Source organism: Stegodyphus dumicola, chromosome 8 (genome assembly GCF_044657685.1).
Source record: "Stegodyphus dumicola isolate Sdum_Otavi_A_Nest chromosome 8, ASM4465768v1".
NCBI classification, from domain to species: Eukaryota; Metazoa; Arthropoda; class Arachnida; order Araneae; family Eresidae; genus Stegodyphus; species Stegodyphus dumicola.
In genome coordinates this window covers 14220943-14247220 of record NC_140775.1, presented here as the reverse complement: position 1 = coordinate 14247220, position 26278 = coordinate 14220943, and the positions used below count along the sequence as shown (strand labels likewise).

General features: G+C 33.1%; 2 protein-coding genes and 1 long non-coding RNA gene across 3 annotated transcripts in view; 1 reads left to right on the top strand and 2 right to left on the bottom strand.

Annotated features, from left to right (window-relative positions):
- Window positions 1-26278, top strand: part of LOC146995669 (uncharacterized) — a 117616-nt gene that overhangs the window by 28677 nt on the left and 62661 nt on the right. The window lies entirely within an intron of this gene.
- On the bottom strand, window positions 3189-5071 carry LOC146995671 (uncharacterized). The gene is made up of 2 exons (XM_085822880.1): window positions 3767-5071; window positions 3189-3430 (listed from the first exon to the last, which is right to left on the bottom strand). Exon 1 carries the CDS (start codon window positions 5069-5071, stop codon window positions 3776-3778), a length of 1296 nt encoding a protein of 431 aa, XP_085679006.1. The 3' UTR covers window positions 3189-3430; window positions 3767-3775.
- Window positions 5856-8003, bottom strand: LOC146995670 (peroxynitrite isomerase THAP4-like). Its single transcript, XM_085821593.1, has 2 exons — window positions 7810-8003; window positions 5856-6120 (listed from the first exon to the last, which is right to left on the bottom strand). Exons 1-2 carry the CDS (start codon window positions 7960-7962, stop codon window positions 6073-6075), a joined length of 201 nt encoding a protein of 66 aa, XP_085677719.1. The 5' UTR covers window positions 7963-8003; the 3' UTR covers window positions 5856-6072.

Here is a 26278-nt window from a genome sequence, read left to right as displayed (position 1 = left end):
ACCCGAACACTGGAAACTAAAGAACGTTTCACAACATCTGAAAAGAGTGGTTTGGAAACAGAAGCACCAGATTACTACCCAAATGAGTACTCAGAACAGAAGGAATACTGGTTAACGCTGGGAAACTGCTAAGGGATGTAGAACAAAATGGTGCGCTTATCTCTGCAACAGTCAAACTTATCCTGATATCTTTTACAAAAATTTTCCCCAGCTGCTGATTACCTCTCCGATTTAGGTGTAAACCGTCTGTGGATAAACAAGTAATCCAAGAATAGTCAAAAGAGCTGCAAAAGAAAAACCCATCTTTACCTTCGTATGCTGCGAGAAATCTTGAATTTATGTTTAGTATCTTCCTATTAAGTTCTTGTAGGTGATACGTGTTACAATCTCGATATAAATCCGGGCATCATGGGAGAACACCTGAAAACAGAATGACCTTCGGGTTTAATCGTTCAATTCCCTTATATAGACAACCATATTTACGATGAATTTCATCTAAATCGTCATTTGAATTATTGGTACCAACGTGGACAAAAACTAAATGAAAATGGTTGTTCATAAAGGCAATCTCACGTGTCAACCTTTCAATCCTAGCTCCTGAAAAGCAACGAAAATCAACTTCGTAATCAGGTAAATTCGCAGACAAATATTCTTGTAAATATTTAATCATAGAATCCCCGATTATGAGTATTTTCATCTTTTCAGATTGCTTAGACAAACACATAACTAAAATAAGATAATTAAAACACAAAATATCAGCGCTAATACTACGTACCTTGCTTCCCCCACAACAGCACGTGCAAGCAAAATGGCGAAAACGTGTATTGCTTACTTCGAAAAATTACATTTGGCTTCATTTTTCAATTTTGGCGCAAATTACGGTAACCTCTTAGTGTTGCCATCGGTCACGTGAGATCCGCTAACTTCCGTAAACTCTCAGCGTTTGTCGTCGCTAAGGCTCCTCTAAACCAGGCTGAATCACCAACTTTTCTCTCTTGGCGAGGGAGGGAACGCGCTACCAATTTTGGCGCGTTTATCGCACACGCTGGCTGAATGTCTGCTGTTTTTTTTTTTAAAGATTTATTTTATAGACGCGCGGCATTCAGCGCACATAAACTTTTCGGATAATTAATTAATTCTCGAATAGTATATAGACGTTTTCACTTAAATAAAAATTTCGCGTATATTTTGTAAACATATTCAAAATAACTTATTCTTTAGATGTTTCAGTTTCGTTAGCAGACTAAAATAAATAAGATATGAATAAAAACTTTCAATAGTGTCAAATGGGGAAATAGTTAAAGCGTAGAGTGTGCAAATAAATTTATCTTAATGACATTTTAACAAAAATTTCCATAAAAACACTAAATTCATACTAAAAAAATAACTTAAGAATATGTTGTCATTTTAGTCTGAGGTATATGGAAATAATTGTGCAAGACTCTGAAGAAACACTTTCTTTTAAATGTGTGAAATATTTCATAACATATATGGAAGAAGAAAGTACAGCATTCTGTGTTTTGGATGCTTTTTACCAAATGTAATATAAATACGAACTACAAACCGTAATAAAAAGTCCTTCCTCTCCAATCAGATCACCTTTGTGTTGCATTGTATTTGTAATACTTCTAAAAATCCAATTTTTACCTAAATTAAAAAACAGTTATTCCATAAAAGATAATAAATTTGAACGTATATAGAATGAATTTTGTAATTTGAGTTATGTTACAAAATAATTCATAGTTTATATATTTTATACTAATAATTTAGATAAAACCTGTCCAATTTAAGAATGTGTGTTAACCACATTCTTAAATTGTAAAAGGACGACTTAACCACATGTAATTCATTTCAAAGCATAAAAGAAAGCTTATTTTTTATTTTACACAGCAGCAGCATTTTCATGCAGTCAAGTTTTTTTAACTGCTAGTTGTTATACATAATACTTAATTTTAAACCCATTCTTATTAGAAAGCATAACTAAGAAACTTCTTTTTAAAGCACCACAGTGATTCCAAAGAATGTCGTTAAATTTACAAAAGTATTGAAGATATATTGAACAGCATTATAACAAGAAACTACTGTACAAAATATGTAAATTTAGCATAACTTCTTTTTTAGTATTTGCATAGTTTCCTCCAAATGAACCTTAATGATCTTGCGAAAATTTAAAAGTATTAAAGTGGCCTCTATTTAAAATGTAACTGCATTTATTATTATTTTGTAACTGCGAATACATTATAATATTGCAATTAAATTATGCACTTACAACATAACTGCATAAAGTAATGAAATTAAGAGTTCACAGATACAATGTAATATAATTACAATGCAATTACCTAAATTGTAATTATAATGACTTATTTAATACCACAATATTATTACAATCACAATGTAATTTAAATTGGGTACTATATTTGCATACCCTCCACTCAAAAGGAGGTACTGATAAGCCTGGAAGTTATTATCAACAAAAAGCCTGTTCAGGACAGTTTGATGACAATTTCCACCGGGCGAAAAGTACGTTCTTAAGCCCAGGCAAATCATGACAATAAAAATCATTTACTCTTATGATTCACTATATTTTAAACCATAAATTTGAATTCTGCACCAAATTATTTACCTATATTTTAACATACTTTATAAATTATTAGAAGCGATATGGCAAATATCTTCTAAAAATAACTGTAAAATATTTGTATCCATTAATTGATTCAGATACACACTTTTATTATTTAAGTATATCAAAATAACAGTTTCATGTTCCTGAAATACAAAAGTTATGAAAAAAGTTAAAGTAATATTCTTAGAAGCATATGATATTAGTCACCAGCTGCAAAACAGTTAATTTTTTGCCCTAAATACAAGTTTATTACACAGTAGTCATACGTGTAACTTAATAACATGGTATATAAAAAATTAATGATAATAAGTTTATCAGAAATGAATTAATTCTGCAAATAAACTTTCTGCATTTGAAAATTTTCTACACCTGAGGGGAGGGAGAGATCTAGTAAAATTAGATTTATTATAACTTCAGTTGGACCAAATACCTTCTCTCTCTCTATATATATGCATCACTAAAGAAATAAATAAAATTATGCTTAAAAAACAGATGTACCATACCAGTTTTTTTCCCCTTGTTACCCTTTACATTGAGAAATAACAAACAGTACAACGCGGAAAAATACTATCTTTGAAATTTTATTTAAATGAAGAAACACACACCATCTTTTTATTTAAGCATTACACTTCAAAAACAGATACACATACCAATTTATTTTCACTAGCCTTTATACTAATAACATGCCATATAAAAATGAAAAGAATTATCCTTGAAATTTAGATAAAATGAAGTAACACAATGAAAAATTTATGCACACGGACATCTTTTTTCTATTGCATGTTGTCTGACATGATCCACAAGTGCCTAAAAATGTACCCAAGGAAACACATTTCAATATTAACAAAAAATTGTTTACAGATTAAAATTCATTCATTTCATACCAGTATTATAAAGATCATGCATTAAACAAATCTGCTTTCCCATACTTTTAAGTAAAACTGAACTGAAATTTTATACTGGAAAATATGCTATATTTCTATATATTAGAAACAAGAAAATAATACCATAATAATATACTCATAGCCTAGCAGAAAGTAACATATATAACATCAAACACAGAAATTTATATACTCGTAGCCTAGGAAAAAGTAATACATATTACATAAAACACATAAATTATTTAATATAAAACATACATACCTTCTAAAATTATTTTACTTTTTGTTTCTTATTGGCCGATGCTGATGAATATGAAATGTTATGGGCTCTTTTGTTGATAAGATGCTGTGTAAGGCCTTTGCATCTAGTAATAAAAAAATTATCAATAATTACTTTCTTAAGATTACAGCATTCTGGCATGGCCACATGCGTACATTTATCAATTATTCTTTCAACTAATTCTTTTGTGATGGCTGATTGTAAACGAAGGAGTACATGTTTACATTTTTGAAATTCTCGTTCAGCTTCCCTACATATTTGATACATTCCTGAAGAGATGACCTTCAGTCCACCTTTATTGCTATGTTTTGTAAGAATTGTGCGATGCTCGGGTATGTCAGGTTCCAGCATGTCCTCTGAAATGGTCATAGCTGTTTTACAATTTTCACATATGCTTTTTTTTTTCAACAACTTATTATATATGGCTCCTGCGATGTAATGTATATCATTTTCTTCCACAGCTGGGGGCAAGCGACGTTTCACTGCCACTGCAGAAGAGGTAGATGGCACTACAGAATTGGAGATAGGATGCAAGACCTCCTTTCTGATAGCAACCTCTAATTCAGAAGCATCAAAGAGGCTGTGGTCACTTTCAGAACAATAATTTGGATTATTGATATCTGAAATGAACTGTGACAGGCACACTAATTTCAGTGCTCTCTTGGCTTGCAAAGCAGTAGGCTTTGCACCCAACTTTCGTCTAATCTGTGAAAAGGCATTTTCCAGCGCATCTTGTGTCAACCTGCCTGGTAAGAAAAATGTAAACCCCTCGGAAAATAATTCTTTTGAGAGTTTCACAACACTCAATGTGCTCATAATAATGCCAGTTTGAAATGGCTTCCATGCTTTCCCAAACTGAACAGTTTCAGTCACATGAATGAATTTCAATAAAATATTAAATTTCTCATCTTGATTTTTGATAGTGATGCCTTTTTTTGGATGCCTTGTAGTCATAATTGTAAACCATTCTGCTACAAGTCTCAGCCACCATGCAGAAGTTAATGCTTCTTTTGCAACTTGGTGTAAAATACCTGCTTTTTCAATAGCAGCAGCTGTTTTTACAGAAAACAATTGCACAGCAGATGCCCCATTCATCGAGGAAAAGTGTGTTGGGAAGAGATGAACTCTGTTCAAGTGATGTAGAGATCTCAGGGCAGCATCTGCTTCTATCTCACTTGACCAGAGTCGTTTCACATACACTGAAGATACTATCCTCGATGGCAAGGCATGCTGGTCGCGAAATTCCTCTGGTAATATTATAATACTTGAAAGAAATGTATTTCTCATATTTTTAATGAGATGTGGTACATCTGCAATACTGTGAATGAAAACATCAGGTCCTCCAATGTTGTAATTTGTCTTCCTATCTCTCCTAGAGACAGACACATCCAATGACGACCACATTGCTCTGTTATTGCTTCCCATATCTGAAACAGAGGCTCTTACAGTTAAACCTATTTCTGTAGCTGCTACTACAGTTCTATGAATTAGATCTTTCATGTCAGAACCTGATGTTGAAGGCCCTGTTAATTCATTGGCAACAATCTGTTTCCATGATGTTTTAAGGCCTCTAAGAATTACAATAGTGTAATGCTTAGCTTCCTAACGTAACATTTCCAATGAATGACTTAAGACGATGTATCAAAATCTTGATATGAAGCTATTTCCATTTCGTCAACTAAAAGGCAGCAGTTCCTATCAAGAGCATCCAATGAATGAACTTTTGTCTTGAAGAAAAAAAAACAAATTTTCTAGAATGCCGAAATTTATTTTTATGTCCCTAATCCTCCTGTTCAAGGTACTGTACGATGGTGCTGGATATCCAGTACTTCTGAGGTAATTATATCCATGTTTGCCCAAAGCAAATCGCATCTTCAGTCCTTTTATAATAGACTTTTCTGACCAGTTCCTTTTTGACTGCACAGCAAGGGCTCCTACTTGCTCATCGGACAAAAATGATGTCAATTTTGCATTTTTTTCTTGAAGCTGTTGCTGAAGGAATTCTATTTTTTTAAACAACTCTTCATTTGAAGCAGGTAGATTTTCCTAAATTCAAAAAGAAATAGTAAACATGTTATGCTGTGATTATTTTTTTAAACAATGGTTGGATGAATTAATATATTTGTAATAACAATGATTTTTTCAACAATTTTTTTGGAGAATATTAAATAATTTACCACTTCAGTATTTGGCTTAGGACATCTTACTTCTCTTATCCTCTTGTCAGTTACAGATGGTGGTGGATTTGGAATGCTAAAGAGTGTTGGTACTGCAGTTTTTCTTAGTTTTTAACTATCTTTGCATAGTGACTCAAATTGAGATTCCTCAAAATGATCCTGTAAATACATAAAGTAATAAAAAAAAGTATACAAAATAAATAAAAGTACAAAAAACAAACCACACGAAAGAAATGTGAGAAAAGTGTTTCACACAGTGAGGTTGTGCCAAAGGCAGCAAGCATGAACTGTAAGTAAGTATAGGCAATAAATAAATATGCAGGTAATTAAATTAGGCCCAGTATTATAAAAAACTGAAACAATAAACAAACCATGTCTAACATATCAGCAGCAGCATCTTGTAAGCTTGGGCAGAATTTAATTATCCAATATTTATTTTTTGCCTATAATTTAAAGTGTTCTTTAGAACATTATCCAAAAATTAAATGAAGTAGTGTTTTGCTATAAAATTAAAAAGAACTAAAATAAAACTTTATATTTCTTGCTATAGTGCTCTTACAATAGATAAGAAAATATGAGTTCACTTCAACCAACTTTTAAAATACTAGGCCGATAAATACATTTATAATTAGAGCAGACTATGATTCTTGTTATAATTGTAGTAATGTTTATTGCTTTAATTGAAATATTTAATTTTTAATTCTCTAATCATTCAAAACATAGGCCTAATTTCGAAGCACAGTGCCAACATGCATTTTAAAAAGCATCAAGGCCAGTTTAAACGACAATTTTTAAAATTACATCCCCACAGACATATCCAATTAAAGTTATTAAAAACTCTAGAACGTAGTTCAGTAGCTTTCCGAATTTGTAGCAATTTCTTATTTAGAGATGACAACAGAAAATAACGCTTCAGAAAATATTATTTATCATGTATAAAAATCTGTTTTGTAACACAGATCAGTAATAACTGTTTATCAATGTCATGAGGATTTAATTTGACGAGATCACATTCTTTAGAAGTATCAAATTCATGAAAGGATTTTGGCTTGGCCTTTGAAATTCATCATTATAGGCAGATTTATTTGATTGTTATGCATGCATTAAACACTACACATGCATTAAAAACGCTACAATTATTTTTGAAAAATACACATGCAGTTTCACAAGTTTTCTGTGCTTATTTGAATGTTCTGCATTCATTTCTAAATCTTTACTCCATTGCCAAATTGTATAATACTGTGATTATAAATATATGGTACTTGCAATTATTGAAGTCAGATTATATATATTTTGTCTCATAGTATTCAATTTATTCTATTGACTTCAGATGTCAATGTCAAAATTCTGGAAGTTATTTTAACCAAGAAACATTAGTGGGCACCGTGCATAAAAAACTCATCTAACTTTTTAACAATAGTGATTATAAAATAAAGAAAAAAATTATATATCATTCCAACGATATTGCAACTATAGTATAATGTTACATATATCTTTAGCAAACATTCAGATTTTATCTTGACTTTCCAAATTATGATTTGTTTTTTAATAAATTTCAATATGCTAATGATTTTCATGTTACATTAGTATAATTTCCACAATTAGCACAGGAAAACAAAATTTGCGCTTTATATTAGAAGAGAAATTTCTTTTCCACATTCAAAACATCCACATTGGCGATGTTTGGCGACGGGTACATTAACCCTAGACTAATTTAATTATAGCTATTATTACAGAAATTAGCAGATACTCAGGTTATTGTACACAAGAATTTCATTTTTCTTGCACATTATAAACATCAGAGAAGATATAAACTCTAAATGAAGGCGTAATTAACATTATACTTACTAAGCAAAGTTCAGCGCCTGGAACAGGTTTCCAATTGTCTCTTCGGCAATTATTTACCCATATTTTTCTTCTTTCTTCATTTTTCGGAAATTTTACCAATGTATGACCTTTCCGTGAATGATTTGAACAATTAATAGCTGCACATCCGCCCATTTTACACAAAAAACACAAAAAATTGTTGCACCGTAACTACACAACCGCCATTTAATCTCCCACTTGGGATAGCGAATGCCTGATGATTCAGCCTGGTATATAGGAGCCTTAGTCGTCGCATATATCTGCAAACCTCCATGTGCTTCTAAGTAGTAGTAGTAGTGGTAGTAGTTTTATGGCTCAAAGCTCAATAGGCCATATGCGCCAAACGCAGGATTCTTTTTTAACATATAAGAACATAAGAAGTACAACTCTTTACTGACTCTTTACTGAATGACTCTTTACTTACACAAACTCTTTACTGAATGTGCTATCCAGCTACTTAACAGCAGCGGATTTTTTCGAAAAATTTCACCATTTACTGGAACTTGTTGCTTTTTCTTTTTTCTTTTCTTTTCTTTTTTTTTTTTTGCTACCGTTATCCTCAGTAATAGTAAGCACGTGCGAAACAGCCCCTTTGACAACAAACTACCCCCTTTCCCTGAGCCTCGAGCAATGTAAAGGTGAGATAGACTGGTTGCTATGCAATAAACGTCACTTCCGCACGGAATTTCCACTTCATTTTCCGCCGACGGAATTTGAAGGGGCCAGACTCGCTCGGCAGATGCTATTTGCACCACCGGTGCGATTAGCGGCACTTGCTATTCGCACCACCGGTGCGATTAGCCGCTTCAGCTATTCGCACCAACATTAACTACGCATGCGCATTGAGTTGTCGGATCCGTCATTTGAACCCAATCGAAAAGAACGAATTCTACGTACGCGAACTGCGTAAAGTGTTGTAGTGTGTTGTTTTTTTTTTTTTTTAGGCAGGCGTAGTTTATCATTTTTTAAAACGTTGGTGACTTTCAAAAGATTAGAAAGAAAAAAAGATTCCTTTTCTTATATATATAAAAAGAAGGAACGCATTTCCTTATGTTAAAGTATATATAAAAAAGATCAGATTTTTATGTTCACAATGTTTATCGTTTTCCTGAACGGTTCGAATAGTTTAAATGACTGATTTGGGGGAGGGACAAAATCTTGTTTACATATTTTGTACTTCTTAGAATACATTTAGCTTCAAAGATTTGTTTTGCACAATCAAGACTTTAATTCATTCATCTTTGAAAATTTTCGTCTGAGAAAAAATAATAAAAATTTCTACATAGAGGGATTTTTGTGTAGAAAATTTAGACATGAAATAAGTTAAAAGCGATTAAATCAACTATTAAATGAATAATTAATTGTATAATACAGGTTAATAACAATTTTGTATGCCTGTTTATTTTTTATGGAAATATTTAGCATATTCAGGGCACAAAAAATATTTCAAAAAATTTTAAAATATTAGTACAAACACATTAAGAAATTAAATTTAAATAAATAATGGGATTTAATTTAAAAGACAGAAATAATTTAATGTAAGAGATTTAGATTTAAAAATTTGCACACACAAATGATTTATCAGATTTTTATAAGATTTTATTTCTTAAATAATTTTGATTTTGAAATATGGTATTTGAACCTATAAACATGTGTGGATACTGAAAAAGTGATGCATATATAAGAATATTATGATTTTCAGTAAGTTTTCTTATTGAATAATAAATTCTGACAGTTCTATGCTATAAGACTAGGGTCTAAGTTTGCATAAAAATTCCTCTGTTAAATAAAAGAATTTAAGTAATTTCTTTAGCCTTTTTGTCAATACATTAAAGATTTGTTAACTAATTATAGGTCCTCACTTGCAATTAGAACCATCATTAAATCCATATTTTATCTAATCATTTCCTGAACATTATCATGTATGTAGATTGACCTCGTCTTTGTAACTGATAATTATTACTTGCAAATTATTATCTTGCTGGTGAATATGTATAGTGACACCATGTGTGTTGTACTTCATTAGCTAATTATTTTACTTGTTATAGATTATACTACTTCATTTTAAAATATAATACTACCTATTTGATTGCAGTACATTATATTTTGGAATCTAGCAGCGTTATCTATCTTTATTGCACCATATTAGATACTGTGATCTAGCACATTTACTATGACATATTTCATTATTGCTACATTGTATATATTATTACTACACTGTATTTATATTATTGTTTTATCATAATTATATTATTGACTAGTTGATATTGTTGAGATATTAGGTAATTTTGGAAGCGGGAGATATGAAAAAATAGCAACGCCCTCCCCGGAAATCGAACCACGGACCTCTGGAATATGCGCCCAGCGTGCAGACCACCACATCACGAAGGCATGCCAAGAAGGTGGAAGAAATACCTTATATACTCCCCCTTTTAAACGGCGACTGGGGTTTTTAGGGGACCATAGTTGCCAAATTCTGGGTGAGGAGAATCATCATCCAACACCCTTTTAGTTCGGGCAACCACTGTAGAGACATTAGGCAATTTTGGAAGCAGGAGATATGAAAAATTAGCATTACCTTCACTGGAAATCGAACCACGGACCTCTGGAATACTCATCCAGCGTGCAGACCACCACACCACGAACACATGCCAAGTAGGTGGGAAAAATACCTTATAATCTGTGTGATTGATCAGTCATTAAATGGTAACATAATAATGTCAAAATAAGTAAATGCAAGTATTTGTTAAAAAGTATTTTATTTTGAAAGGTTTTTTTTATTTTTTTAAATCTAACTGCTTCAAGACACCAAAATATAAGGTTGCCTTGACAAAACAATCAGCTCTCCGTGTTCTTCCTTTTAACCTGATTGCAATATAAAGGATTCGTACATATTTCTGTGCATGGAAATTAAGGATTTTTAAGGACCATTAATGAAAACAATTAAGGACCTGTCAGCAAAAGGGAACTGAGTAAATTCAATTAAAGATATTATCTATGGCTTAACTTAACTTTTGTAATGCCATCCTAAGAATAAATTAGATCTGGAAGCAAGGTGCATTATTATTAAACATAAATGAATAAAAATAATTATAAAACAAATTTGAGAATAAAATCAACTTTATAAATTTTCTCAAGTTGCATTAAATATTTTACACTAAGAGTTGGACATATTTGAAAGAAGATTAGTGACATTTTATTTATGTTTTACTAACAGTTAGTTTTATATTTACCTTTTCTTTTATGTCTCATTTGGTCACGTATTTGCACAGTCTAGAGGTTTAGTAAATAGCAGGTAGATTTTGTCAAATGGCATAGGTTAAAATGAGAAGTAAAATCATAATCAGCATGACTGGTAAAATATGACTGGCTGGTTGTTACCACTGCTGCTTGCCTAGAGAGAGCCTTGCTGATCAGAACAGACCTGAAAGTCTGATGTAGGCACAGTTGGCAAGTATTGAAAGTAAGTTATGTTCTATCTGTCTGACGCAGTTAGTATCATAGGTTTGTGCAGAGTTCTAGGGTTGAAACCCAATTAATACACTTAAAGGCTCCTATAAGCTACTAAAGCAACACAGGTGATAAGTTGTTTTTGTATTATTTTAAATCTCACTTACTGCCACTGGCGTAGCTAGGGTGGGGCAAGGGGGGACATCTGTTCCCGGGCGCAGCATCCAGGGGGTGCCAAACTGATGATACACATTTCAGAATGAAATGTTTTCCATTCTTGGAACACAGAAAGGGCCGCAAAATCTTAAGGTGTCCCCGGGCGCTTAAAACCTTAGCTACGCCTCTGCTAACTGCAAAGAATAAGTTTGTGGTGTTGCGCGGCCCCAACCTACACGCAACAATAGTAGTGACTGCTATGAACTGGAAAGTACACAAAACTCTTAAGAAGGGTTTAACTCCCTTTTTATTCTACTTTAGACGTTACAGATGCGTGCACTTGACGCTCACAAACTACGCCGACCCAGCGGTAAGATAAAAATAAGAAACTAAAAATGATTAATAACAAGTTAGTACCTACGAGGCTCTCTAAACGTAACTAACCTAACCGCGTTCTAAGATACAGCTGATATTTCAGCAAACTTTCTGAATATTAAGTTGAAATATTCAACTATCTACCGGGGCAAGCACACAGGCCGAAACGCACGGTTCTTCAATTTCTACCTAGCAACCTTCACTCTCGTGAAGCAAGAAAGCACACCTACAAACTCGTTTCCCTTCTATTTAACTCAAATTACTTCTGCTTAAAATTTGATTACATTCTACTAAAATTTACATACTCTGGCATTGGCAATTCCAGGGGAAAGTAAGGCTTGAGAGGAAAGATAGTTTAAACTTAAAATAAATGTTAGTTAAAATAAATATAAACCCTACATTTGCCGCTGCCAGAATTTGGTAAACTTGGAAGCAGGTCCTAGAAACGACCTGTTGAAAAGTTTCCATATTCTGAACTAAATTTCAAGAGCCTCGTTTACATAAAACAAACTGTTTTCTCACAAATTAGAATAAATTTCTGTAGATAATCATTTTACCCTCTCTTCTTACAGCAACCTTTCATGGACTTCAGCAATCAATCTGTTCTCTTCCTTCCAGCATATGGAAGGAATAAGTATCAGTATCTTTCTAAATACATTATAATTTACACTTTCTTGACACTGAAAAAAGTTTTTGTTTTTCATCGTTTTATTTCCCTTAATTACTGCTTAATTCACATTCATTCAAGAATTCAAACATGAATTTAACTTTACCCTGGCTCTCCACCATGTGTGGTGTCAAATGGGAATATTCGTGTTTTAGTATTGCAACACTTCCCCTAACCACAATGATTTGTTAGAATACAACGACCAAATAGACACACCTTACTCCACAGTCTAAAACTTGATGAGCTATTTTAACATTCTTAAAATTCAAGTGTAGGTGGAGAACCCTACAAAACACATTCATTCTAAATTCCCCTCATTCATCTTTAGACATGCAGGCTTTCGCTCTAAAGCATGATTTTATCTACAATTTAATACTTAAATTTGAATTCATTTCTTTCGAGTATTTACTTTTAGCATCTAAAATTTTATGCTTCTAGACTAAATTCTACTTTTACATAACTTTCAAGTATTTATGTATATTTACAAAATTCTAATATATATGATTTTTACAATTTACCATAAAATGAATAAGAGAAAAATAAATTTTTACTTCACGCCTTCTTCGCCAAGCTGGCGGCAATGAAACTAAATTTCTCATTAATACAAGAATACGAAGTTATTTTACTTTCGGCCAAATTTTGGCTTTAACATAACAGAATTAGTCTCTCGACCAACAGGAACTGCTTGTTTTTAGATTTTATACTTAAAGAAATAATACTTTTTGCCTTAGCTAAATAAAGTAAAACAAAACTAAGTCTCAAATTAAATTTTTGTAGTGTACTTTACCTGAAATGAGATTACTTGTGGTGACGTGATGTGAACCGGCGAATCAGTATACTTTACCATGAAAGCATAGTAAATTCTTAAATTAATGTCTTTTTGAAAATTTGTTGGCATTTTTTACAAAATTTTAAATGACATTTAAATGTTTATACCTTTAAAATAAAAAAATTCTTAGAACTGACATATGTCTCTATTTTTTATGTGTATACTGTGTGTTGTCGCCAATAATGTCTGCTTGGCGAGATTTGCGCCGGCGAAATGGAAAAATACCAAAATTTGCATTCTTTGAAATTGTACTTTTTAAATGATAAATTTTTAAAATCTACAATCTGAATGTTACAATACGGTTGGAAAATTATAAAATTTCTTGTTTCTACCAAAACGCTTTTAATAATCTGCGGTGGAATGGGATAGCTCTTATGAAAATTATATTATGGTACTTGAAATGGCTTCTTGTTTGTTTAATAATTATAACCAGATAATGAAGCTCTTACAACAAATTTTATCTGATTAATATATTTTATGCCTTTTTTTAATGAAATGGCTGTTGTATATAATGATTGTACTTGTTTAAGAGTTATATTATATTTCCCCATGAAACCATTATGGCATACTAAAATTCATAAGTTTAATTTATTTTTGGTTGTTGGGTATTATATTTCTATGCAAATACATTATGATATATTGATGATTATCTTCAAACTTCTAATATTTTTACTCCACTTTCGACCATTTTTGGCTAACAAAAACTGATAACAATGTACGTTAGCCCCAATAATGGATAAGCATGACATCAAAACGTACTCATAAATTCTCGGTGGTTTCATATAACACTGAGAAATCCTTAATAAACCACTTTTATCTGTTAATTATCTAACCAAATAAATAGTATCTGTTCCTCCCAAATTTCCACAAATAATTTTTCAAGGTTTTTTATATGCTATATCTCTATAGTTTCTGTTGATCATGTAACTTAAAAAGAAGTATCTTTTAGAATAATTTTTGAAAGGACAATATTTCCATCAATCTTCTTGACTGACAAGAAAATATGTAGATAATGTATGGAGTTATTATAGCATAGGGAAAGACGACACCAATTTTACAACAAATCTGAAGTTTTGTGTTGTGTGTCTTTGGTTAAACTAAATGCTATAATTTATTTAGGATGAAATAATTCTTTGGCATAATGTAATTCATATCATCTATGTTGCTACAATTCTGTTTCAATACAAGACCATCATATCAGTGTAAGATTTCCTATGAGGAGACTGGGTTTCTTATCTTTGTGTAATATAATACGGAGAAGCTCGTACTGTGAATTTTGATAAGTATAATTTATTCTTCTATTAGTTTGGAATGGACTCGGTGTTTTCATATAGGATGTTTCATATTCAAAGCGTTAGTTCGGTGTTTCGTATGCAAAGATGTTAAGTTCATACAATGTAATTAATTAATAGACTTATCACACAGACCTTTTTAATAGACTTATTCTTGAATTTTTGGCTCAGATATAAAGTTAATAATTGAAAATAGCATTAGAAAATCAAAATTGATTAAAAGAACACTTCAGTTATTTTTAAAATTGGTATATTTAAATGCTTTTGTTCATATAAAAACAACAATAAACACATTTCTAAATAATAAGATTATTAAGAATTATTAAGAAAATTTGGAACATTTATAAAGGTTTGCAAGGACAACATGATCGATTTTGTTATAAATCACATGGTTTTGACATGTTTTGAGTATGCTCCTGCCAGATTGGTAGAAGTCTGGTGATAATGTTATGAACAAATCTTAACAGATAAAGATATAACATGTGAATTTAGAATCTAAAGGAAAGGTAAGGTTAGATTAGGATATTTGAATATGGCTAAGCACATTGGTTATCAGCCTGAAGAAGAATGCCTTTATGAAGAACTTTATAGGGAAAACTGGTTCATATGCACAAAACACATGAAAAAAAAAAAAAAAAAAAAAAAAAAAACCCTGCACAGCCAGCTTATTTATTAGGATTTGAGCTGAGATTAAACTACCAGTATTGAGTCTTTTAAACCACTCGTAGGACAAATCTAAAGAAAATGCTTGTAATATCATGTAATCAAAAGTTAACTACATGTTATATGCCAGGATTTCTTTCTCAAGTACTGAGGTAGGTAATACTTAATCTGCTCTTTTTTTTTTAAATGTTTGGTCATGGTATTATTCATTGCACGTACATAAAGAATATTAATAGTTCTATAACAAGTGTCTTTTTTTTTTTCATTTTTAAGTGCTTTGCTTGTTGATATCCTCAAAATTGCATGTGATAATTAGTGCTATCATGTGTATAATAAATACAATAGATGCATATAATAGATCAATATATTTTTAGTATGCATATAATGATTCAATATCATTTTTATGGAAAAGAAAGACACTTTTGACTGCACAGATTTTCTGCAAATCCCAAGTAAAACACATATGAAATCATTTGTTTACAATCAGTGAACATTAAAATCAGCTACATGTCACAATACAATAAAACAGCGACACAATTTCCTACAACAGCCAGCAGTTCCTCCTTTACATGAACAAGATTTTTTTAAAAAAATTTTTATTTGTCCTTTTTGAACAATGAAATGTCCTTCGATCAGGACGCTATAGAACTTATCCTTAAATAGAAAGCCAAAACTTGACATTGGATTTTGGAGTAAAATTCCGTGCATTACCAAATGATCAGCTTTTTAAAATTCTCTCTGTTTCAGTAATACAGCGAGAATTTACACCTCCTTGAACAAAATCAAACATTTCGGAAGAGCTAAGCAACTCCATTTTTGAATGTACGAAGTCAGATCACAAATCAAAATACCGATTTTTATCCGTCATACTAATGTCTGAAAGCGCCACCGTATAGGTGAATTGAATCGCGGATATACCTTTGTTTTGCACCTATGCTTGATTTTTCGCTCATCTGTGCAGAAAGACTTAGCGGGTGCAAACCAAGCCATCTGTGTACTTTGTCTGTCCAAGGCCAACTTATACGCTTTGGTCTGTCCAAAGAATATGTATTGAAATTCTTTGGTCTGTCTAAAAGTAAGAATGTCTGGCACGAGTTAACTGGTCCAGCCTTTTTGTGTGCAACAGATAACTTATCGCGATTTATATAATTTTGTTGATTTTATGTAATTTTATGTCTACGGCAAGTGTTTGTAATTTGTGCCCTGAAGACATGGATTATTGTCTTCTGTTATTACACGTGTGGAACGAAATGGCGTATTTCATTTAATTTTATTGAAGGAGATTAAATTTTGTAAATCGTGAAGTATTATAATCTGAAGATGATTTGTTAAGACTTTGGCTGTTTCTGCGAAATTACTGTAAACGGTGACATATTATCAACTTCCTGTAGGCACATGTAACATACACTCTGGCTATATTGTCCTTTGTTAAATCTCTTGGAATATTTGCTGATGGATATGGTTTATTTTATAAAAGCATTGCACAGGAATTGGTGCAAAATCATTGGTCTTGTCATTTATAGTGATTCAGTTTAAGGATAAGAGGATTGGTACTTTGTGCGCACATAGATGTTAAATCCTTTTCCATATTCTGTAGCAAATTGGTTTCTGTGTACCAAGTCATAATAGAATGGTTTGGAGTGATGTTAAACTTGCAGGGTCGGGACGGCAGATTGTGTGAAATATTCCTACTTTAAATTGTATAATATGACCAGAATGCACTGCAATATTGAAATACAGAAATCAAAAATCGAGTGAATGTAAATTTGACATAAAAGTAAATATTCTACCATCAGTGGCAGTGCAAGTATCAAGCAGCTCTTAGTAAGTTATTTTGGTAATTTGCTGTGAAAAGTTTATATGACAGTAGTGTATTGAGTCTCGTTTGAGCAACTATGCATTGTCAATGACACAGTTAAGTTGTCAAGTATTGTGATACTGTTTTTTGTTGACAAACATATTGAAGTTCTTCGTTTGGTACAAAAGTTTCCACCTGGGGGATTATCTCTGAAGCATGTTTGTTTAGACTTTGTTAAGTTTTTTTTTTTAATCTAATGAAAGAACGATTAATATTGGTATGTGATATCTGTAAGAATTGGTCAACCATCTACGATCATGACGATTGTACTTCGAACTGATGATCGATGCTTCCAAAACATGATATGTTGTCGTATTGAATTCTTTAGTCTGGACAAAGATTTTAAAATTTTTATTAAAATCAGAATTGGCACGTTTCAGATAACCGGCCCTTGGCGATTTTTCGGCCGCCATCTTGGATTTCAAAAAGCACATATCATAAAATTTCAGTTATATGTAGAAATAATTTATAAGGAAATAAATCTTTATCATTTGGCCAATCTCAATTCAACAAACTAATTTTCATAACCTTTTTTAGTTTTCTTTATTCTGCAGATGATCAAAACCATTATTAAAGAGCGATTACTGTACATGATTGTTAAGAAATATATCACATTTGCATTCTTCAGCTTTGTTATTTTTTAACTTTAACAAGCTAATATTTAACTACTAAAATATAACAGTTATATCTCTGAAGTTATGTAATAGGTGCAACTAATGAAAGTTCTGACCTCAGATTCCCAGTAGTCAGGATGATATTTAATTATTACTGTTTTGTTATTGGGATCAGTTTCAGAAATGTACATATGTATGCATGTGTATATATATATGCATGTATGCACTTACACACACATCCATCCATACATGCATATATGCATAATTTTGAATCTTGTCCTGATAACAGAAGAATACCTATTTATCTTGCATACAAATCAATGCATATGAATTTAAGTTAAAAAGAACCAGTGGCTAAAAATGCACTTGTGTAAAAATATTATACATTTCATAAGAATTTAGCAAATTTTCTCATTTGCATAAAGCTAATTTAAATTTAAATTATGAAAATTTAATTGTATATGAGTAAAAGATTAATTATTGCTGTGAACTAATTTTCAGAATGTATAATTCCATTCACTTTTTGAACCAAAGAATGAAAGTAACAGCACTGTGCATAAAAATGTAAAACAACTGCATTATTAACACAATTAAAAACTCAAGGGCTGTTTTGAAGAAAAGTATGGGGTTTTTAGAGCAATTAGCATAAATTATTAGACTGATGCTACTTATTTTATTAAAGCTTAATTCTTATGTATAGACACAGGTTTTGTTCACCAGCATTTTATGAATTATTCACAATTTCAAATACAAATTAACTACAGGTATAAATGTGTGAAACAAAATAAGCAGCCTTATTAAAGCAGACAGAGCCTTGCAATATTTAAAAGTTACATGTTACAAAATTGGCAATTCAATCAGCTTATTTTGTTATGGTGGGCACTCAAATATACAAGTGTCATATGTATATATTCTAATATATTTTAGGAGCATTGAGCTTAAATAAAAAGTTGTATTTTACCTTTCTGTTCCTTCTTCCCTACATAAATTTAGCATCTGAGGTAGCTATTTTATTGTACAAAAGGTAGAAATAAATATAATAGAGCTTTATTTTTTCAATTGCAATTAACTCCCACTAACGATTTACAAAAATATGAACTAATTATGATTTGCGATTTATTTATTTTTTTTTTTTTTGGCGGGAGGTGGGCATGCAACTACCTTATTTTACAAAAGGTAGAAATAAATAGACTAGGAAATGTAGAATAAATAGAATAGAGCTTTATTTTTTTCAACTGAAATGAACTCCCGATAACGATTTGCGAAAACATGAACTAATTAGGATTTGCGATCTTCCAACTTTCATTTTGTCTTACCGTTAATGTTCCGTAAACAGAATAGAGCTTTATTTTTTCAACTGAAATTAACACCCGATAACGATTTGCGAAAATATAAACTAATTATGATTTGCGATTTTCCAACTTCTATTTTGTCTTGCCATAACGTTTTCTAAATCTATGTAAACAGAAAAAATCCCTTTTCGTCCTTCAGGAAAATTCCCCGAGTGGGTTGCAGGTTTGTAACGCTTGTCAGGGTTACCATAATCTGGCGCACACGCACTCTTCCGAGATGTCAACAAATCACCAAGGGCCGGTTATCTGAAAACTGCCTCAGAATATTTGACTGGCTTTTTGAATTTCTCATAAATTTGTCAATTACGGCATCTCTGAAATTATGTTTACTAATAGAGCAATCTAAATAAAATCTGCGATATAATTTAAAATTTTTTGTTGATGTTTAAGCATCGCTTACAATACCTCTAGAGGTATTCTGCTATTTAAGATCAGCGATCTTCGAACTTCTTTGATCTTGTACCGTAAGGTGGGAAAATGTAATGTAATATAGATATGCTTAAACCCAGTACAGTTACGATATTGAGCTCTCTAGATGGTCGTCACGCAGTGAGCTGTTGTGGCACCGATGAATGACTATTCTACTTTTGCTTACTATGTGGAGGATATCTACTATCTGCGATAACCAGCCAAGTGAGCCTGGAGATCTGCGGCATTATTTATAAAAATATCAGAGTTACAACGAAAATTACCTACACAGAGTTTTACATTGAATATGCATTGTGACAATTCTATGGATATATATAAAAACAAGAAAATGTGTTCAACTGGGTAATACTAGAACCTGGAAATTTGTTAGTGAAAATTCAGTTGCTCAATTGTTTCTGATAAGAAATAAAGAGTTTTTCTCTTTCTTGAGTATTTAAGGTAAACTGTTCTGAATTTAGAGTTGCAATAACTATGTAGGAGAGACAATTCATTGAGTGAATTTCCTCATAGAATAAAGGGGGATGTTTCCGTAACCGGCACGTGGCGAAATTGCGGATTTGTTAACATCGGAAGATAGTGTACGTGCACCAGAATATGGCAACCCTGATAATTGTTGCAACCCACACAGGGAATTTTCCTAAAGGAAGAAAAGGGAAATTTTCTGTTTACTTTTCAAACATTACGGTAAGAGAAAATAAAGTTTGAAAATCGCAAATCACAAGTTGTTATTTTCGCAAAATGTTTATGTTTGAAAATTGCAAATCATTATTAGTTCATATTTTCTCAAAATGTTTATGGGGTTTATTTTTCGAACATTACGGTATGAAAATCGCAAATCGTTATTAGTTCGTATTTTCACAACATGTTTATGGGAATATTAATCGGTTAAACATGATAAAGTATATGTAGTAATATCTAGGCTTAGCAATATTTCATATCTCTTTTGTTAAATTTGTATGGCCCTTAAAAGGGCCTTTCCCCCCCAAAAAAAAACTGCTGTTAAGGAAATTGCTGGAGATGTTATGTTACAGGAAAACAATCCTTGATGGTATCTAGAATTTCTGTGAATGGATCCTTATTATGATTTACCTCATGCCGAAATAAGTATTCGAGCAGGTGATCTGCCAGGTTTTCTTTGTGGAGGCCACTATTCTGCAGTTTCACTTTCACATATCTGCAGTTTGACTCTATGGACTGGGTATGTGTGCCAGTTGCCGGATTAACAAAACTGATGGAATGATTGACAATGGTGCACATAATATCCATTGCTAGCTCTTTTATATAGCACGCCCGTATGCGTAGGCCCGCTATGATTGTTGATCCCTCAGCCACGTGCTTTTTAATTATCGGGATCGGGTCCGCCATAGATCTATTAATTTCCAGACATATTTCCAGTCGGAAATCTTTCGTTTCTCTCTGGAGCATTTCAATAATCCACATTCCTTCAAAGACCCTTCTAATGTTGTATTTTCTTTTTCCTATTTTTGATTCACCTATTCCAACAACACAGCCAACACCACCAATTTTCGTTGAATGGATTGCACATAGCATTCTATCAGTAATTCGTTCGCAACAATACGAAAACCAGTCGCTCACTGTTTCCGACGAAGTTACGTTGCTGTCAATGCTGTTCTGCAAAACAGCATTTTTGTAGCTTTCTCCCTGAGAAAAAATATACATCAGTAGTATAACTTTCTCAGAAGGAAGTTTAGTTCTGGCGAACCAAGTGCATGTTCCTAGAGACACTTGCTCATCTTTCCCAGAGGAGTGAGTACGAGGGCAACGAAACGTGTCTAATCCTTCTCTCTTATGGCAAAATTTCATGCTTTGCCCCTCAGAACATTTTTTTGATGAAAGCAGTATTTCTTGCGAAACATATCATTGGAGACAAGTATCCTGTCTCCGAAAACTTCCTTAACTAATCGAAAATAATTCCATCTATTCAAAGCTAGAAAACGATAGAAATGGTAATGCGAAAATCAGATGGAATTACACATGCAAAGACGATAGACAATTGCGATGTTACAACCTGCAAATCCGGAATAGCAATGAAAGGACTGGACATTGTGCTCCCATAAAACTCATACTCCATAATCGCTCCAGCTCGCAGTATGTCATTTCCTGTTGCTGGGAAGAACAGCAAGTTAATGAATTTCCTCGAAATGCGTTAATCGTAATTGACTGGTGATTAGCTATTTAAATGATATACGCTTTCTTAATTTTAAACAACCATATGATCATAGCAAATAATAAACCTTTTCATAGCAAAGTTATCAATTTGTTGAAAAATAAAATACTCTAGTTCATATCTTCCTTTGAATATGTTTTAAGAATATAAAACTCCCAAATATCCCTGCCTCTCAGGGCAAAATCATGGTGAATTTTGCTTTATTCTAAAACATAAAAACGATACAATGTTGCCAAACCATAAAATTTAACCTTTAAAGAAATTACATTTATGGAACTGTTGAGTTGCTTGCGACACCTTCATTTATTATTGCGACTTAAATCATGCTTAAAACTTTCTGGAATTTTTTCGAGGAAATAGGTGTTTAAGATTTACTTCGGAAATTTTAATATTGATATTTTGAGTTTTTATACATTTTTGCTTTGTCGCGAATGGAGAACTGAGTTAATTAAATGAGAAATACTAAGTCGTCCATGAAAACCTTTTTCATTTTTGTTTTGTTTGCTTAATTTCTTTTATGCCTCGTTCTAGATATATTAGAGTATTTGAATAGAACATGTGGCAACGATTAGATAATTCTTCTTCTGGCTATTAGAGGCCAGTGATGTATCCTCTCTTCTGCCTTCTCTGACCTAATACTTTTTTACTTCCATTCTGCCTTGTGGTTTTCCTCTTCAGAGGTTGGGGCTCGTTATGAGAAACTGGAACAGCCGTTGTCGCTAGTTTTTGAGTGGCGAGAAAACTGCCCACGTGCGTGGAGACCCTTGTCAGCGAAAGTAGGGTCCTGGTAGTTAAGGGGCCAGGTACTGTCTCCAACATATTGCTTTGGCCTCTGCTTCAGCTAAATGGGAAGCTTCTTGTTATCCTCATGGGTAACAATCAGCTGGTCACTAGTCCTTGTGTCAGTGGCTTGGGGATAACCTCTCGGGAGTACCTGCTTTTGGGAAAGCCGACTGTGGGCCTTCAGTTTGTGTATAGGAACACAGGATTCTGTGTTCCTTTGTTGTGCTCTGGTGGAGGGGGGGGCGTCAGACCCGAATCTTTTGACTTTCAAATATGGATGATTCTAAGATATATTTAATGAAAGACTTTGAAGTCACTCCAAGCACCAAATCTGAAATAACTACTGCTAAAAAAGTGCTTACCGATACAAATGCAAGTAATCCTGATGATTGTCCCCCGCTTCCTTGTTATCTCTAGTTCGTCTGGCGAGCTGCATAAGATTGCTCCTTTCATAATAAATAAATATATCCTTTCCTGTATGGTGAGCCGAGAAATATAAAGCGTCTCCGCTTTGGAGACTTCCTAATTGAATACAACCTCGGCGTTTCAGTCTGTATCTTTACTTCATATAACAAAACTTAGAAAAGCAAATGTCACTGTAACAGCCCATAAAACACTGAATTATTGTCGAGGTTTAATCTCGGAATTTGCCCTTCTGTAGGCTTCTGAAGAAGAGGTTGCATCTGAGCTGCCTGAGCAAAATGTCTGCGGTGTTAGGCAGATCAAGGTGCGTAAGCGGTTAAGATTTTAAAAGTGTTAGCGAACACCTCCTGGGGTGCAGAGCGTTGCTTCATGCTTCACATTTACAGAGTGCTTATCCGCTCTAGACTGGACTAGTGCTCAGCTGTTTATGGATCCACTTGGTCTTCAGTGTTATTAAAACTAGATCCTGTTCATCATCGGGTTCTGAGGATTTGTTCTGTAGCCTTCAGGACGTCTCCTGTCTAGAGCCTGTATGTTGACTGTTATGAACCATTGCTCCGTTTGAGGCGTGAGGAGTTGTATCTGTTACAGTATTTTAATATTTTATCTCAACCTGACCATCCTTATAAACTGTTTACTTGATAATAGCTGTGACCTTTTATTTGAGGCAAGTCCATCCTGTGTGCCTTCTTTTCCTTTAAGAGTTTGCCCTGTCATTGAGGAACTTTCTCTGTCTGGTATATGTTCCCAAGCAGTGCAGAACTTCGAAATCCCACCTTGGGAAAATGCACGAATTTAGCTTCTTGATGTTTTAGAGCATCACGTGAAGGCAAGCACCAATGAGATCATTTATAGACAACACTTCGCTGAGCACAGGCACAAATATTGCAGTTACTAGCCAATATATACAGACGGATCCAAGTCAAATGATCATGTCGGAATGGCATTTGTATTTGAAAATTACATAGAGGGCATGTGCCTGCACCATGCTTTCTCAGTCCTAACATCTGAACTAACTGCAATATATTATGGTCTTTTGTACATCTCATAGCTCTGCCACAAAAAGTTCATAATTTATACAGACTCATGTAGTGCTCTTAAATCGTTGGAAGATTTTCCCGACATTCGGAATCGTGTGGTAATGGATGTTCTCAAGGTTCATATAAACTTAATTCGAGGTTATGAAGTCCTGTAGTGCTGGGTTCTCGGGCATGCGAAAGGGAAAAATGTGCTGTTGAATCGGCCAGTCATCTTATCTCTTTTAAGGACATCTGCTGTGTCATCAAGAGGAAGATCTGAAAAAAAAATGGCATCGAATTTGGGACATTCAGCTTAACAAGAAGTTGAGAAATGTAAAGCCTAGAATTGAGCAATAGGGTTTTGCTGGAAATCATAATGAGGAAGTTCTTTTGACTCGCCTCGGAATTGGTCACACTAGAGTGACACATAACTACATTTTGAAAGCTGAGAATGAGCCTGTTTGTTCAAATTGTAATTTTTTTTATCTGTCCGTCATATTTTAATTGAATGTCTTACCTCTCGACCATTTAATTGGAAGAGAGTGTTAATTGTAATTTATTTTATTATATAAAAGAGACTGGCTTTTACTACCTAATTTAATTTGTTTTGGGTGAATGAGTGAGTTTTTTGGCGCAAAAACCTATGATGCGCCAAACAAATGGTGGGATGACGTAATTTAAAAATGAAATACTTATCAATAAAAATTATTAAAAAGATAGATGTATCAAACCCAGAGGATGGAGTCATATAAATAACCTGGTAAAAGAACACATTAAAATACAATACAAAATCTGTTGAACAGATTACATTAAATAATAAAAGCCAGTCTCTTTTAAATAATAAAATAAATTACAATTGACGTCTCTTCCGATTAAACAGTCGAGAGATAAATCACAGCTATTAAAATATTTCTGACGAGGAGTGTTAAAACAGGGACACTCAATTAAAATATGACGAACAGATAGACAAACATTACAATGTGAACAAACAGGTTCATATGCCGAAGCCAGAAGATTAGTCCAGAGCACACAGCTTCGACCAAATACATCATACGCCAATGCTGTAAAATCATCTCGTACAGTTGCCACCCAAACATCAATAGGCACACAGACCCTACCAAATAAAACCCAACCGTCTACATCCAACAAGAAAAAAGAAAATGCAACCCATATAGTACAAAAGAAAGAAACAGTTATTCAAAGTAAGCCCAAAACTACTACAGTCAAAAGTCGTTAATTCGGACACCCATAATCCGGAATGATCTATAATCCGGACCTCAAAGCTAAAAACATTCTGCGCATGCGCCACGTTGACGCATGCGCATAGGCGTTTACGCGTGCGCGTAAGACCTTTACGCGCACGCTCATATGCGTGTGCGCAAGTGCAGAATACGTTTTCGCCTGCGCGTTTAATGTATAACGGACGGTGCAAGCTAAAATTATATAATTATCTATTTCAGTTATTGTTGATGATTGCGTTGTTTCTTAATCTTCGAATTGGATGCGGCTTATTATTTTTTGCAGACTGTAAGAGCAATTTTATGAAAGTAAACTTGAACTTTCGATTATGTCAATTTCCGATGCTGGAACTTCCAAAGGATCTACAAAACGAAAGTATGTTTCGATGTCCAACAAACAAAAAGTGGAATTGCTGCAAAAAATGGATAAAGACATGAAGAAGGTGACAGAGAGGTTAGTGAAAACGAAAAAATATCGATTGACAAGTTAGTCGGTATTCTCGGCACAGCAATTACGGGACTTGTAACTGAACAAGAAATCATGTCTGTTTATAGAATTAAAGAGAAAGTATTATCACATAAAACGAAACAACTTACATTGAAAGAAATGTTTAATAAAGTAAACAAATAAATATTAAGTTTCTTTTTTTGTAAATTTTGATACCCTTTAGATCATAATTGTTCTTTATTTCATAAATTACGGTTTCATATTTTTAATTTTAGAATTTGTGCATGCCATCTTACGAGTTTTAAACTGATGATCTATAATCCGGAATCACCGAAGTCCCGACGATTCCGGATTAACGACTTTTGACTGTACACATAAAATATCCAATAAAAATAGAAGTCACAGCAATAGCTCTTTTGATGAGATGATTTCTGAATTTGCGGATTCAGACTTTATGGAAGTAGAAGAGGGTCTAGAAGTTCCCAGGCATTTACTTCCACGAAAAACGAAAGAACAGCACAGAAAAAACAAAAACCATTCATAATGGCCACCCTCATGTCATGGAACTGTCGCGGTTTCCACCGAAATTTGCTCGACATCAAAGCCATAATTAATGCTTATCATCCTGTATGCTTCGCAATACAGGAAACAAATCTAAAACCAGAAC

Bases quoted from the DNA above. Each gene is read 5' to 3' on its own strand.
- LOC146995671 (XM_085822880.1), bottom strand. From the start codon at position 5,071: ATGAGAAATACATTTCTTTCAAGTATTATAATATTACCAGAGGAATTT.
- LOC146995670 (XM_085821593.1), bottom strand. From the start codon at position 7,962: ATGGGCGGATGTGCAGCTATTAATTGTTCAAATCATTCACGGAAAGGT. The intron at 6,121-7,809 runs GTAAGTATAATG...ATGTATTTACAG, and splicing joins CAGGCGCTGAACTTTGCTTA to GATCATTTTGAGGAATCTCA.